At 40.1% G+C, this 16,416-nt stretch overlaps 1 protein-coding gene across 7 annotated transcripts in view; it reads right to left on the bottom strand.

Moving 5' to 3' along the window:
* The window catches only part of LOC113579192 (receptor tyrosine-protein kinase erbB-4-like), a 127,620-nt gene that overhangs the window by 12,146 nt on the left and 99,058 nt on the right, over positions 1-16,416 (bottom strand). For 4 of the 7 annotated variants that reach the window (XM_035534817.2, XM_035534819.2, XM_035534820.2 and 1 more), the window contains 8 exons: positions 15,505-15,637; positions 13,361-13,454; positions 12,514-12,668; positions 11,025-11,069; positions 10,812-10,944; positions 7,211-7,333; positions 6,919-7,017; positions 5,323-5,511 (listed from right to left, as the gene is read on the bottom strand). In XM_035534817.2, the coding sequence (XP_035390710.2) occupies positions 5,323-5,511; positions 6,919-7,017; positions 7,211-7,333; positions 10,812-10,944; positions 11,025-11,069; positions 12,514-12,668; positions 13,361-13,454; positions 15,505-15,637 (971 nt within the window). The remainder of the gene's footprint in view (positions 1-5,322; positions 5,512-6,918; positions 7,018-7,210; positions 7,334-10,811; positions 10,945-11,024; positions 11,070-12,513; positions 12,669-13,360; positions 13,455-15,504; positions 15,638-16,416) is intronic. The other 3 variants (XM_035534818.2, XM_035534822.2, XM_035534823.2) reach the window with 1 other exon arrangement.

Genomic DNA, 16,416 nt, shown 5'->3' with positions numbered 1-16,416 from the left:
ATTGAGTGCATGTAAATGCACACACTATTAGTGACAGTTCTAAAGAAACAGAATGCTGTTTTTGCCCTGTTAAATGCTGTAATTATCCTTAAATTTGAATATCAACATTCCTGGCACACACTCGGTCCCTTTACACATTATGCACAACCTTTGATGATCTCATTTCTGCAGGCTCAGTCGGTTTAAGTGACTGATGTGAAAAAAATAAAATTAAAAAAAACATCCACTGCTGCTAAGGAACTAATTTCTGGGGTTAGCAACAGATAAAATGGGCAGTGTCCTGCACAACCAAACAGAAAACAAGGCTCTGGACTACAATAAAAACTTTCTTAAAGACGGCCCAGCCCACGTGCTCCTATCAAACTGAATCCAAAAGACATGCCAGTTCAAATATGCATTGCTTCCAAGACTGTCCGCGTTCTCCCTCGGCCTGCAGATACAAACCCTGCTAAATGATTCATATCTTCTCACATCCCCGCAGCAGTGAAAGAATACAGTTGTCTGAACCGGCACGCTTCAGCCTAATCGGAGAGCACAAAGACTCTGCTATTTTCAGAACGGACCAGCATGAGATTACCGAATGCAATTACGCTTCTCAGTCGTGCAAATTCCCCGCTGTATCCTGACCCCAGGCATCTCTTGATGTAGCAGACTCCAGTAGGCAGAGGTGTCTGATGTTACAGGCTATCTTTGTAAATGCCGTAACATGAACAAAATTTGGATTCTTCTCAGGTCCACTTCCTTAAACCTAGATACAAAAGGCTGGTTTAACTACAGTCTAGCACTGATTTATTTGTAGTATTTCTTATCTTTGTTGTAGAAAGATGGTAAGCTTTAGGGACAGGGATGGTAAGCTTTAGGGACAGGTATCAGCATTGATCCCTGTATTCTATAGTATTCTAGTTCATTGGTATGTTGGACTCTAACCTACTGTACTGTACTAGGATATTCTATGAGTAAAAGCACTTTTGTATGTCGCTCTGGATAAGTGTGTTTGTTAAATGCCGTAAATGTAAATGTAGGGACAAGCACATACCAAAATAATAAGAAAAAAGTCATATGTTTTAGAGACTAACTAACCTGAATCAATTCTGTATGTAGCTGTATGTAGAGCTACCCTAATTACGTGAGCAGTACCAGGAGCAAAGGATACAGAAAGGTAAACAGTGCCTTGGTCCATTCATGTCAATTATGTTTAAGTTAAGTTCTCTATTCATGTCTGCTCATTATTACCTTTCACTTGAAATATACTTAGAATTGTCACAAGGGGTGGACTGAAGCACCGCGGGGTGGGGGGTAGGGGTCTGAACCAATTTTCAACAGGATCATCATCGTGGTGGTGCAGACGGTCAGGCGTGGGGTTTCAGGCCATGCTGGGAGAACGTGGCAAGGCCAGCATGCGCGTGATTTGAGGGACTGGCATCCCTGGGGTTGGAGCAGGACAAAAATGAGTGAAGCCAACGTTACAGGTGATACTGCACGCTGGTAAAGAATATCTGGTGGACAGCACGCATGAGCAGAGCCTGACTGTTGTTTATTGATTGGCGGAGTTGTTGAAAAACAAACCCTGAAGCTGGAAAGAGTGATTCAGAGAGGCAGGTCCTTTTTGTGACAATACTCGTCAAACTTTGCCAATAGATGATTCACAAGCCGTGACTATATTCACCAACCACTATGGCTTCAGGGTGGAATAAAGGGCCCCTGCTCTGCAGGAAAATATCAACATGTGCATAAACATACAGCACGGAAGGAGCACACTAAACTGACACTGAACAACTAACAGTAACTGCTAGCTCACTGTCACCCAGCGCCACCTGTGTGTTTATAATCAAAGACACCAAACAGGCTGATGAACACATATGCACCTACGTTCTGCCCTGCACAAAAAAAAAACAAAAAACAAAACAAAAAAAAAAACTAAAGAAAACCACACTGCTTAACAAAGGGCTGGGGGAGGTCTGAACCTATTTTCAACAGGATATTCATAAGGAAAAAGGCTGTCTGGAGGTGCTTGCATGTTTTGCATGCATAGAATGTTTCAAGCAAATGGAACATTTTAAAAAATAGTTCTGGAGTGACCATAAAATGGCTGGATTATAGTCACTAGTGATGAAAGCAAGCAAGTAGGCGGCAACTTGCAAATCACTGTTTGGTCACAATTAGCTTTCTCCCATTGTAAGCTTTGTTAGCGTCTTGGTCAGAAGTTTCTCTTTAAGTAGAACTCTAACAGCAGATGTATCAGCAAAAATGTAGACTAGAAATAAGTACTCCTTTTAATTTATATTCAAGATGTGCAGATAGGGAGGAAGACAAAGGTGGAAGGTAGCAGAAAAGTTGTTGGTACTCAAGGCTGCTCTAATGAGGCCAAAGGAGAGATAGCTGCTAAGAAGTGCTGAGGGCAGGTGGTGACAGACATGCTCTGAACTTTAGCCCATCCATTCCTCATGACCGCATTTACAGTCTCCAGAGAGATCAATTAATCAGCGCATAAAATCATGCAACTGCATAAGATTAGCTGACAGCAGCGGCACATCAGTTTTTTTTTTGCTGTTTGTTTTTTTTGTTTTTTTTTTGTGTGTGTCCACTGGCTGTGGAGCCAAGAGTCATGTCCGCAGCATCATGACTGGACCTTATTGACAAGAGGAGGAGAGCAAAACCGACACAGGCCATCCTGCTGACAAGCCGTCATGCTGAAGCCTTATTACGAAGCATAGTGTTTTGCTAGCACTCTGGAAACCAAGAAAAGTTATCGCTGAGTCATTGCACTTAACATGTCGTGGTGAGATTCTGCCACTCAGTCAGACTCACTTTGCAGAGATCTCTGAGGAAATACATTTGACTTCCTAGTTCACCTCCCACTTAGACTAAGGAAAGTCCATACTGCAAAACCGCAAAATCTCTAGTTATTCAGCTGTGAATATATCATCTCCTATTACGCTAATCTGGTTTTTGTGGGTTTTTATTACTTTCCCATGTGAGAAGGCATTAAAAGGGTGCCAAATGTAGATTTCTAACCCGCAAGGATCAATGCAAATGGAAAGGACCCCAAAAACAAAACCAAGTTGCCAGGAGTTATGTTTTTTTAGGTCAGAAAAGTTATGGTTGACATCGAGATAGTTTTCTGTTCTGCCTCAGACTTAATAATCAAAAACCATGGTCATAAAAACCAAAAATGTCTCTGAATTGCTCCACATCTCTCATGAGAAATTCTTTTTTAGTATCCAGTATGGAATTTGCAATATCCATTGACAAAAAGAAGCATCTGAAGGAGAGCCATTATAAAACATTCACAGAGCTTCACACAGTATGCATAACAATATGGTGGACATTAATTAAAGACTAAATGTTAATTAATCAATGGCAAATGCTTCACACTCTTAGTTCCGCTGATGTTTAAACACACATGCACACAGCAAAAAAATCCATAAGATTTAAGACTTTTAATTGCAATTAAAGCATAACCTAGGGTTCCAGGTGTGCATTGTGCAATTTAATTGAAAACACACTGTTTGTCTTTAAGAGTTCACAAGAATGGACTTCTTCCAATGCAGAGCCACAGCCCATTGCAGCTGATTCAATGTAACTGATTAATGACCATAATCATCTGACTTGCAGCAGGCAAATCAAAAACCCACATGCTTCCAGGTCTTAAATTGACAAGGCTTGTCCTACATGAAATACACCATGCTCTCAAAAAAGTTCAATATAAACTGATTGTTTGTCATTACACATTGATTAAGGTTATATCAAAGGTAATCCTTTTAAATAAAGAAATCAATACTATGAAATGAAAACTTTGCTGCATGGTAGTTGACCATGCCCATAAAAAAAATAATAAAAAAAATCAGTTGGATGATCACTTAAGCATAAAAACATAAAACAGTTCAACTGAAAAAAACAAAACAAACAAACAAACAAAAAAAAAAGACTAAGAGTTCCAGTCCTCTGCTCCTTATCAACAGGCTCTCATACTCACAATTCATACTTGAACGCAGCTTGTTTTCTGGCCTGCCACTCATTTTGTGCACATAATTCCCAAAGCGTGTCCATGGGCACTTCCTGTGGTAACGGTCGTGTGGGAACTCTGGCTTTGAAAATCCATTTGCCCCCAAACAAATCCCGCTCCCCACCGCTAAGGCCTCCATGATCGTGACAGAACGCCAGGCGAAAGCGGCCATCATCATGGTGGTGCAGACGGTCAGGCGTAGGGGTGCAGGCCATGCTGGGAGAACGTGGCAAGGCCACCATGTGCGTGATTTGAGGGACTGGCATCCCTGGGGTTGGAGCAGGACAAAAATGAGTGAAGCCTATGTTACAGGTGATACTGCACGCTGGTAAAGAATATCTGGTGCACAGCACGCATAAGCAGGGCCTGACTGTTGTCTATTGATCGGCGGAGATGTGGAAAAACAAACCCTGAAAAGAGGGATTCAGAGAGGCAGGTCCTTTTTGGGACTACACTCGTCAAACTTTGCCAATAGGTGATTCATAAGCCGTGACTATATTCACCAACCATTAAGGCTTCAGGGTGGAATAAACAGCCACTGGTCTGCAGGAAAACATCAACATGTGCATAAACATAGAGCATCATTCCCAGATCATGATACCTCAGGCAAGGGGCACACTAAACTGACACTGAACAACTAACAGTAACTGCTAGCTCACTGTCACCCGGCCTCACCTGTGTGTTTATACTCGAAGGCACCAAACGCACCTGCCCTACGCAAAAAAAAGATAAAAAATAAAAATAAAAATAACCTTCAAGAAAACCACTGCTTAACAAAGGTGCAGCCTTCTTATAACATTTCTGAGAGAAACACACATCCTGTTGAACTCCTTTCTTCCATAAAATTGCACATGGTAATGTCAATGTAATGACAAATGTTGCACCTTTTTAGTTAGCGCATGAAAACTACTTTCCGTGTAGCAAAATATAATGTTAGCAGACTGCCCCTGTAGATCCAGTCACAAAAAAAAACAAAAAACCTTATGCAGTTTATGTCTATATAAGTCAAATTCAGCAAATCAGAAAACTCTGCTTCAACACAATCGGTGCTGATGAGGACCACCAGAACCATTTGTACAGAACACACCACACTGAGTACAGGTGATGGTTGGTCATCTGGCAGTCAGTAGTTGTCTGTGTCCCTAAAACACATATAAAACACTGGCTCCAGCTTCACTAATTCCAAATGCACAACCAGGACACACCCACAATCCTACAACCAAATGCCCATACAAGGATGTTGACTGATTAACATCAGTCACATATCAGAGCACACATGTACAGGGACCCTTTCCCACCAATGGGGTTGCTCTCACCTTGGCAATCTGCACACACCAGTTGAGCAGCATCTGTGAGCCGATGTTGTCCTTGTGGTCATGCAGGTAGTCCTGTAGGCAGCCGTGGGGCATCAGCTGAGTCACCAGCTGAATGGTGGGGCTCAGGCACACGCCCAGCAGACGCACCAGGTGAGGGTGCTCCACGCTGGCCATGATCAATGCCTCCTGCTGGACAGGAGCAGTGATACATACTGAAGCCTCTATGCAAATATTGCTTATTTAGTAAAACTATAAACTATTGCTTTGATGGAGATGTCAGTGGAGATGCCTGTAGAGATTGTGCTATCCTGTCCACTAACTTGACCTCAAAATACTTCACCCTGTTTACATCAGCGGTAGCATCTTCGTGCTAGTGATAGAGAATCTGTTCACATCACATTTGTCAGTTTGTCATAACTTCATTTGGCTGCTAATTTAACCAGCTCTAGTTATGGTTGGAACTAGTGGACCATCTTTTCTGATACAGTATTGTGCAAAAAGCAGACCAAAAAAATGAAAGAAGGAGCAGTATGCCTATAGCAGACTAGGTTTGAATGGCACTCAGGGCTAGAGACATCACAGCACCAATGGTGCTGTTTTGACTCTTGTGCACGTAGGTGGTTGCGTTTTAAATGTAACAGACAGCACTTTATGGCCATAGAGTGAGCCCTTACTCCAAGGGTGGCTTTGGACTGTGTATTTCTGCCCAGTTAGCAGTAAACAGCAAATGCCAGACACATCATTATGAAGGCCAGCAGGGAGTGAGAATAACCATGCAAGTTTGCTTACTGTTCAGAACATTAGCAAGACCTGCCCTGACATCTACCATTCATACTCAACACCTAATCCACACTGTGTGTATGTGTGAGTGTGTGTATATGCTTCAACATGCAGGCACACATCCAGACACACAGTTTACGTGATAAGTGAGGACACCGTACCTATTTTAGATCAGTCTCCACTGTTCGGTTGTATACTGATAGCTTTTTTCAAACCGTTTGACTCCATCCACTAATAAGGAGAAAGCTCACAATGTATCACAACTGGCCCCTCCCTAGAATCTCTGTCTCCATGATTATCCTGACTCGTTTTCTTGTTTTGCTTCCGTGTTTTGGTTGTTCCTTTGTTTTGTCTGCCTGTCATCTGTATCACTTGTCTCTTGTTTAATTCTCATTAGTACATGTATATATACCTTGGTTCAGTCCCATTGCTTGTCATTGTTAATCCATGCCTCTGCTGTGGTCGCTATTCATAGTTGTTATCCAAGCTTGTGTTAGTGCCAGTCTCTGGTCATGTTAGTTGTGCTATTCGCCATAGCCTGTTTCCCTTTTCTGTTTTCATGTGTTTTTGTTCATGTGTTTTGTTTATCATGTACCCTGCAACTCTTCATGTTGGTAATTTGACCCTGGTGTGTGACTACTATTCTGATTATTGAATTTTCCCCAATAAACCTTGCTCCTCAGCGAATGTGCCTGCCTCATAATCGCTCCATGTCACACAATGTTTGAAAATTGAAATATTCCTTTAAATATTTTAACATTAATTACTAAACGTGAATTATATGGATAATTTTTTTTGTGACCAGGTCTAACTCACATCCATAAAATCCATGTTGGCATTTGACCCTGTTGTTTCATTCAGGATCTTTATGGCCACAGGGATCTTCACACTCTCACCCTCTGGGGCCCAGATGCCCTGGTTGAGCACAACACAGATAATGACTGATAAGAACCATGAACAAACAGAGAACATGCACCCAGTGTAGATATTTTACACACACACACACACACACACACACACACACACACACACACACACACACACACACACACACACACACACAGTCTTTCTCTCTCTGTCTCTCTCTCTCTTTCTTTCTCCCCTTTACCTTGTAAACAGTCCCGAAGGCTCCAGTACCCAGGATCTTGACCCTCTTGAGTTCTGTCTCTTTCAGTATGCGCAGCTGAGCCTGGTTCGGTGCTGTTCCACTGGGTTTCAGGGGCTCCACCAACTGCTCAACACAGAGCAGATCTATATACAGTACTGTGTCTTAGACCACCATTAGATTTGATGTTTTACCAATGGTAATGACCATATGTAATGATTTCTCAAACTCTTTATTAGAATACAACCATGAAATTTGCATGTATAGTAAAAAACAGGAAAAAAGAATAAAACAGCTTCTGTGGTGTACTGTGTCATGTATTTAGTGTGACCTCCCCTTAAACTTGATCAATAGCAGGAAAACATGGCCTAGATCTAAAGAAGAACTCTCAGAAGTGCTGGCATAATATACCAGAAGATTTCTTCAGAAAACTTCAGGAAAATATCTCCAAGAGTTCAAGATGTGCTTGCTTCCAAGGGAGGTCACACTAAATACAGAACTTTCCCTGTAGAAGCTATTTTGTTCTCGCAATTTTATTTTTTTAATTTTGTGTACATATTTCCTGTATTTTGTTTGTATCAAATTAAAAGAGGCTCACTCTATATATCATAGCTGAAACAAAAAATCTAATGGTGGCCTAAGACTTTTGCACAGTACTATTGCTCAGAGCTTATAAACAGTGACCCTAGATCTAGGGCAGTAGTAAATCAGTGGTTAAGGTACTTGACTTATAATTGGAAGGTTGCTGGTTCAACACTGCCACTGTTGGGCCCCTGAGCAATGCCCTTAACTGTCAAGTTGTACTTGTCATAATTGTAGGCTGCTTTGGATAAAAGAGTCAGATAAATGAGATAAGGAAAAGGTTTTAGGACACTCTCAATAATCTCCTAAAAACCCACATACCTGAGGCCATTAGATTAATTAAAGACCATTTAACCTGGATTGTAGAATGGGCATGTGACTCATTTTAGAATTTATCATGTATATGTATGTATGTGTCATAATTGGATTACGCTCATCCCAGCACCGCCACACCCACCCTTTCTCGCCAATGTCTACGATCCGATTTGTCAAAATATTAATTAGACACACCTGTTGACTACTCTCTCCCTTACTGCACTCCTTTTAAGCTCCCATCCCTCGCATTCTTATTGCAAAGTATTGCCGCTCTCATGTAGCATACCAAGCCTTCATTATATGTGTTTGTCTTCCTGGTTTCCAAACTCTGCCTGTTTTCCAGACCTCGTCCCCTTGCCTGACCCCTGGACTCCTTCTGGACTCTTCCCCTTGTTTTTGACCTCAGACTGGCTTGACCTAGACTATCAGCTAATCCAGTTTTACCTGACTTGCAATGCTTAAGGCTCTGGAACCTCTCCCTTCAGTTCCCACCTACTCCATAAACTAAACAAAACCTCTTGCTATTGCATCCTCACCTTTGTGTGTGTGTGTGTGCCTTCATTAGAGTATGTATTTTATTATTATTTTTGCATGTCCAATGCTTGATGGTTCAGTTCAGTTCAGTACTGCATACACATACAGATCCCAGATCAATCAAAATAATTACCATACTCTGTTCTGCACCAATTCAACCAATTCAACCATAATTCCTGATTTGGATCAAGTAAACAATGATTAACCAGTGATAAAGTCAGTGGTTTATATGTGCCTCTCTAGGGCAGATTTTAGCCATTAAAGCTAATGTGTGAGATGAAAATTCAGCAGGATGGGGACCACTTACACACATCTGTTTTCACTACTTGGTTTCTCTTTACATTGGGTTTCTATTTTCTTCTGGGTTTCTACTGTGATGGATACCAATACATTTATATATATATATATATATATATATATATATATATATATATATATATATATATATATATATATATATATATTTTTTTTTTTTTAATTCCTGTATGTATGTTTTCATGCACTCTATTTACACAATAATGTGATAGAAAATTTTACTTTATTGTGACTGTTATGTGCTACACTCTAAGATAAATAAAAGATGGCTATTGGGCCACTATTATCACAATTACTAGTGTTCAGTCCAAGCAAGTTGGTTAATTGGATGTGTATGGGTTGTTGTCACTGTGTGATCAGTTAGCTTATTTCTATGGCTCTGTGTATGCTGACACAGAGAAGGAGAATTAAATAGATAACTGCTTCATAATAAAGTGCCATTTCATTCATTAAAAATTAAATGTTAGCTAATCCAGTGTGTGTGTGTGTGTGTGTGTGTGTGTGTGTGTGTGTGTGTGTGTGTGTGTGTGTGTGTGTGTGTGTGTGCAAGCATGTGCACCGCCGTGAACTTGCATGTGTGTGTGTGGGTGCAGGTTGTTGAGTATGTGTGTGTACTTGCATGCAAACGTGTGTGTCTATGTATGTGTGCAAGCCTGTGTATATGCTTACATGCCTCTTTGTGGGTGTGTGTGGATGCACAGGCAGATTTCTGCTTAAGTGAGAAACACAGATTATATTTTTGTACATACTGTTTTTTTTAAGTTAGGTTATTTAAGTTAATTTTGCCTTGATCTCATTAAACTGTTTTTCATTTCTTTAACCATACTCAGGGGTTTGTTTAGTCATTGTGGTTTACATAAGATTTCTGGGACACTCCCATTCAATGTTCAGCACCAACACCTATTAATTCTCAAAAGGAATTATTCTTTCTCCACCCAGTTTCATCCCCGTGGCTCTAAATAGCACAAAATGGTCAACTGTGTAGACATATTTTTCTCCCGATTGTTTGCCCTGCTTTGACATATCTAATTTAATTTCATGAATGGGCATATATTATGTTGACAGGTTCTAACAAGTATTTTAACAAGGCAAGAAATACTGCTACACTGTAGACCTATATCCCTCTGAAACTGCATAAACCTGGTGAACATGATAAAGGAATTATACCTTAAAGCTGAAGAACCACTATAGCTCATTCTTAAGGGAGCTGTCCAGAACTATGGTGCTGACATCCTACAGCTTTTAAAATAAACATTAAAAAGAACTATCCCTGCCCTTAGTGCTGAAGTCCAGGGTTCCTTTACACTCAACATTAAAGAGAGCTGTCCATTCCTCTAGTGCTGAAATCCTTGGTGGCCTCAACTGCAGCATGAAGGGGCACCGCCATCACTGTGATTCTGAAGCTAGAACTAAATTCAGTTTTAGACTTCAAGATTCTGACAGAACAGTATAATGTATACATGTACAATAAATGTCTATGTCAGTGTTTAAATGGCACCTGTATCTAAGGCAAACTTAAAGAAGATGTTTGTCTGCTATGCAGAATGATACTTTTATACGGTCCTTTACTAAGGTCTGGAGTTTGGTCTTAATTGGCATATTTGCAGAAGGCAGTGTTTTCAATCCTCTGCGGCTTCCAGACCACATTCTTTGCTCAATCCCAGCTCCCACCAAAACTCGAGCAGGTAATCATTGCTCTCGATTGTTTGGTTCAGGCTTGTCAGCAGCGGGGACTGAAACTGCTTGGGGGTCCCTGAGGACTGGGCTGAGAAAGACTGGCTTAAGGCACCACAATCAATATATCACACCACGCTAACAACCTGGACATCATTCTCCTTCCCGCAGTGCGCCCTCTCACCTCTGTCTCCAGGAAGCGACGTAGAGCTCTTTTCTTCTTGATACTTTGGCGTCTGGCGAAGATGGCAAACCCCAGCACTATGATGACCAGCACAAACATGCTGCCGATTGTTCCAGCCACAATCAGAGGGGTCCTGAAAGAGCAAATTCAGAATCAGTTTAATTACTCAAGCTGAACTGTGCACCTGTCGGGTATACCAGTCACATTTCTTACCTGTCTATCAATCCAGTGCAGTCTTGGACACGAGGTCCAGTACACCTGTAAGAAAATTACAAATCTGCCTCAAATCAGATGGTGAAAATGGAAAAGGAATTATAAAACACACACACACACACACACACACACACACACACACACACACAGGCCCAGTGGAAGCATGTAGAGCAAATATTTGTGCACCTCTGAGATATTCAAATGCCTGCATAGAGCAACATTTTGACAGTTTGACATTAATCACTGGAGAGCATGGCCAAATAAACTACTGATATATTGCTACATAAGGTGGAGGTATTGTTTTTTCTAAAGTAATAATATAAGGATAACCTCTAAAATTCCTTGTTGCTTAATACCCATGCACAGAAACATTTACATAACCAATCAGCATTTTTAACAAGGACCTAAATTATACATGGCATGATATCTTGATGAATTTCATGTAATATAACTTCAGAAACCTGTTGATGAGCTTTGTGCTGCTCATATCTTTAATACTCAGATCAACATAAGCTGGCTGATTCTGAGAGAACGCAAGCCCCAACAGAAGTATATGAGAGAGGATGGAGAAATGTGAGGGACTGTGGTGCCAAGGAACGAATTCTCTTTCTGCTGGCCTCCTCCTGATTATTGCTTAGCTCACACTTCAAACTGCTGTCAGTTGTGTGTATGTCTATGTTTTGGAATTATTAAGGTATAATTCATTTGCAGTGACAGATCTACAGGAGAACTCTTTCACACATGTTTGGTATGCATGCCACAATGACAAATTCTCACAGCAGAATATTTTTTAAGTCTGTCTGTCTCTCCATTTGTCCATCCTTTTTATCTATCAAGCTGTGTTTCTATCTTTCAATTTGTATTTATTGATGGAGTTCCAACTTATATACTAAGAGACCAAAAATAACAAATGCAAGCAAAAATAACTTTGAATGTTATGAACTTTCTTTGGCTGGGTTGTTCCTTTCTGCTATGTCTCTTCTACAGAGGGAGTCACTTTGCACCAGGTTTCATTCTTAAGGGTCACTGTTCCTGTTTTAAAGACATTAGGTGAGCTGCCTGGAGGTGATTGGATTGACAGAGAGTTGTGGTGAAGACCTGTAGACAGCTCACAGTAACTAGCAATATGAATTATGACCACAGAGATTGGGGGTGTGGTAGTGTACAGTGGAAGAGAACAAGAAAGGATCACCGAGGTCTTTGAAGGAAAGACAAAAAGGAGAGAGTAACCAGAAAATAATGGAGAAAGCTGTTATGCTCTACAGCTGTTCCAAGATCGATTTGCTGGGTTTGGTGGAGATCAACTTTATTAATGCAGCCATAAAAGCATTTGTTCTGCAGTGGGTGTGGTGTGAAGTGGCTTGGATTATAAACGCTATGGTGCAAAAAGGACATTAAGGATCATACACGTGCACTTACATTTAACCTTGGGTGCACCTGCAATGACAGGGACCACACATACACACACACATACACAAACCCCACTCACCCCTGGGTGCAGTTGGGGTGGCAGGGATGACACTCATTGTTGGGCTCAGCATATTTGAAGATGAAGCTGTTGGCTCCTTGCAGGCCATCAGGGCATTTCTCCACACAGTTGGGCCCATCTTTCAAATAAAGGCACTTTGTGCAGTGATCTGGTCCCTAGAGCAGGACAGAGAAAGAGAAGGAAGGAGAGAGTAAAACAAAGTTGGGAAACAAACCTCAGTATTCATTTGTTTCTTTATACAATTTTGGCTTTTAGATTATATTAAAACCAACTGAAATCAGTAGGAATACACAACTTTCAATTAAAAATAAAATAGCATACTTCTGTAGCTATTCAAAATGTGTTTACCTAAAGCATAATTCACGTATTGGATTTTACAACAAACAGAAAAAAAAAACAAAAAACAAAAAAAAAAAAACCTTTGTCATTTGACTGGACAAATGATTACAATGCCATTTAAGAGAAGGAAACAGAGAATCTTTCATCTGGAGGGGGAGAAGAGTTGACTGTTATAGATATTATCTGAAGCAAAAAATAGCAAAAAATGTTTCACTTATTGATAATAAAACTTGGCTAATGCTAATATTTATGAGCCTCTATGTAGAAGTGCAAATCAGATTATGAAAAGAGCAGCTGGTTTAGAAATAAGAAATAATTTAATAAAGCACAGAAGTTCTGAAAGGGGTTTTTCACAGAAGTTGGAGTTTTAAAAAGGGTCTTTAGTTGCAGGAAGATGCTTGCCACAATCATGATGCCTCTCAAATGTGTATCATAGCAATCTTTATTTTTAGCATGAGTTTCCAGAACTTTAATGGCCCTTGTTATTGTTGTTGTTCTTGTCTCTTACCGGACCATGGCAGGTAAGTGTTTTATCTCCAGCTTTCTCACATTGGTTGTCACATTCGACGCACACTGAACCATTGGCAAACTCTCTAAACTCTCTGAAACATACATACAAACACAAACTTACACTGTTATATATTCTCAAAAGAGACAAACACACCAAAGAGAAATGTACATCCACATAAACCATGTTCACAATCATTAGTGAAATTCTGATAAAACATATATTTTGTTTTCCTTTTGCTAACCCGCAAATATTACTCTGGTGTTTGTAGGCACATAGAAGGAGCCAATTAGCACAACAGACAGATGAGGTCATTTTATAATATACACATCATAACTTCAGGCATAATCACAGCCCACAGCCATAACTCATCCACCAAAATTTATTTTCATGTCACCTGAATGTCAGTTAATAATGCTTGAACCAGGAGTCTTTCAAATTCATGTCATGGGGACTTCTGGATTTCTTGAACATCTCTCATTCAGGCTCAGAGACCTGAGGGGCTACTGTGAAGTATCAACTGCTACACATGGGCAGCAGCAAACATTCATCTCCCACAAGCTGACCTTGGGGAGGCCACAAGGGCATTTGCTCCCCTGAATCACCCCAGCAACATGGGAGGGCAAGAGATGGAGTACTCAGGCCATCAATATTACTCCCTTTATTACTTTCTGTAGAGACACTCTTGAAAAGATCAAGTGAGGACAGTGAAGAGTGGCTGTCGATAAAACTGCCATGATCAAGTGAGCCTCCCTGATCAGTGTAAATCAATAATGAAGCTTGTGTGTAAAGATGCTGATGCATAATTAACTATTTTATGGATGTGGCATACTTCACCTCCATTCTTCACCAGTCATCCCAACTACATTTGTTTCTTGTATGCATATATATCCATTTATGGCTTTTAGCTGACAATTTTATCCAAAGCATCTTACAAATATGATTGAACACAACTTGAGGGTTAAAGGCCTTGGGTTAAGGCCGAGGGTTAAAGGCCTTGCTCAGGGGCCCAACAGTGGCAACATGGTGGTGCTGGGGCTTGAACAGGCAACATTCAGATTACTAATCAAGTAACTGAGCTACCACTGCCCAGTTGTGCTATTTCAGTCTGACATGACAGAATTTTAGTATCCAAGTTAGTGCATGCAGTTGACAATCTATTCATTTTGAGCAAGTAAAAATAAATCACTTAATAAGCTCAGATGGCTAACAATTGTATCTCTTCCACTAGACAGTCCTCTTCAGCAACTCTCTTCTTCAGCACCTAAATTACAATCATCTCTAATGAGAAATCCCATTCAGGTGCTATTTTCAGGATAAGAGCTTGCATTGTACATTAAACAGTGGCGCTCACCCAGGCGCACCTCCTAAAAGAGTCCCAGCAGAATTAAATGCTGTTTGAGTCTCAGGTGAACATTTCCTTCTCAAAAAACACTTGCCCACTGATAGGCACTTGTTTCTTGCCCCACTAGGGGGACATGAAGAGGAGACTTGATGGATTTCTAGCCTAATACAAAAACAATATCCACACATATTGAGCATTGTTTATGTATTTTTAAACTGAGCATTGTTCAGCTTCTTTAACCTTCTACTCCAGAGTCCCCATGGAAGTGTACTCATAGGTGTGTGTGTGTGTGTGTGTGTGTGTGTGTATACATGTGTGTGTGTGTAAATAAAAGTTCAGATTTTCATCTGTTTGTGTTCCATGGTACAAGACTGTGACAAAATACAGCATATTATAGTATCACACATGTTAAACCATAAGCCAGTCACCTACAGAACAAGCTAGTACAATCAAAGATTCAGTTCAAGTGAGAGGTCATTATTACCTTTTGGTATCAGATTCTTATTATAGTCACCAGCAAACTATTTCAATAATGAAACCATTATGAACTTTATATGCCCTGTTTATGGGCATAATCAGGTGTTCACATTAAAGACATGTGGCTGTAGTTTATGTGTAATATTTTATGTGAGTTAAAAGTGTAATAATACTCACCTACACATGGTGAGTATAAATAGGTATATACAGTCATTTGGACCTGCACACTCACCCATGGTCAAGATTTCAGTTTCATAAAGGTATAATAACATGTTTAAGTGGATGCATACATGTACAGTCATTTGGAACTGTACACACTCACCCATGGAAGAGATTGCAGGACTTCACACAGGTTCGTCCCCGACTGTAGTACCTGCAGGACAGACACTGGTCTGGTCCAGGCCCCCAACATCCTGCTTCTGAGCACAGCTTATCACACACCATTCGTTCTTGGGCTGTTAAACACACACACACACACACACACACACACACACAGACAAGGAAGTGTGGTTTATGATTATTTGCTCAATACATTGTCCTTTTTTCCCTTTTCAAGTAGTCAAAATAAAGCTCTTGAAAAATTTTATTAATTATTATTAATTAACATGTATTAATACGTTTTAATTGTATAAATGATTATTAGGTTTTATATACACCTGTTGCCAAAATCCAAATTAATAAATTGGGAGAAAAGTTATTCTCTTGACATTGTATTTGGTACTTCAGAAACACTGTAACACTGAGCTGTTCTTATATCTTTAAATTCCCAGTTTTCAGTGAATAATAATGATAATCTACATTATAACAATTATATTACTCATAACAAACAGTCCACTGTTGCTGTGGTTGTATGCATACAATATGGGATTACATATTTGTCTACTAATCAGACACTGCCTGGCCAAAAAAAAGGTCTTCACCTGGATTTAACTAAGCAAATAGGTAGGATCCTCCAATTGAATAATTACTGCATGGGTGATTATGCTTCAGATGGCAAGAAGTTATTTAACTCTAACTGATGCAGTGAGTAGCTTCTCATTTGTTAAACAACCATGTCAAAAAATGCATCCTGTGGTCATGGAAACGATGTTAATCTCAAATTATTGGCATGCATCAAGCAGAGAAAACAGATAAGGAGATTGCTGAAATTACTAAAATTGGGTTAAGAATTGCCCAATGCATTATTAAAAAGTGGAAGGACAGTGGGACAATATTCAAGGAAGGAATGTGGTCG

The sequence above is a fragment of the Electrophorus electricus genome, chromosome 18 (assembly GCF_041902795.1).
Source record: "Electrophorus electricus isolate QZ-2024a chromosome 18, ASM4190279v1, whole genome shotgun sequence".
NCBI lineage: Eukaryota > Metazoa > Chordata > Actinopteri > Gymnotiformes > Gymnotidae > Electrophorus > Electrophorus electricus.
This window is presented reverse-complemented; position numbering and strand designations above follow the sequence as displayed.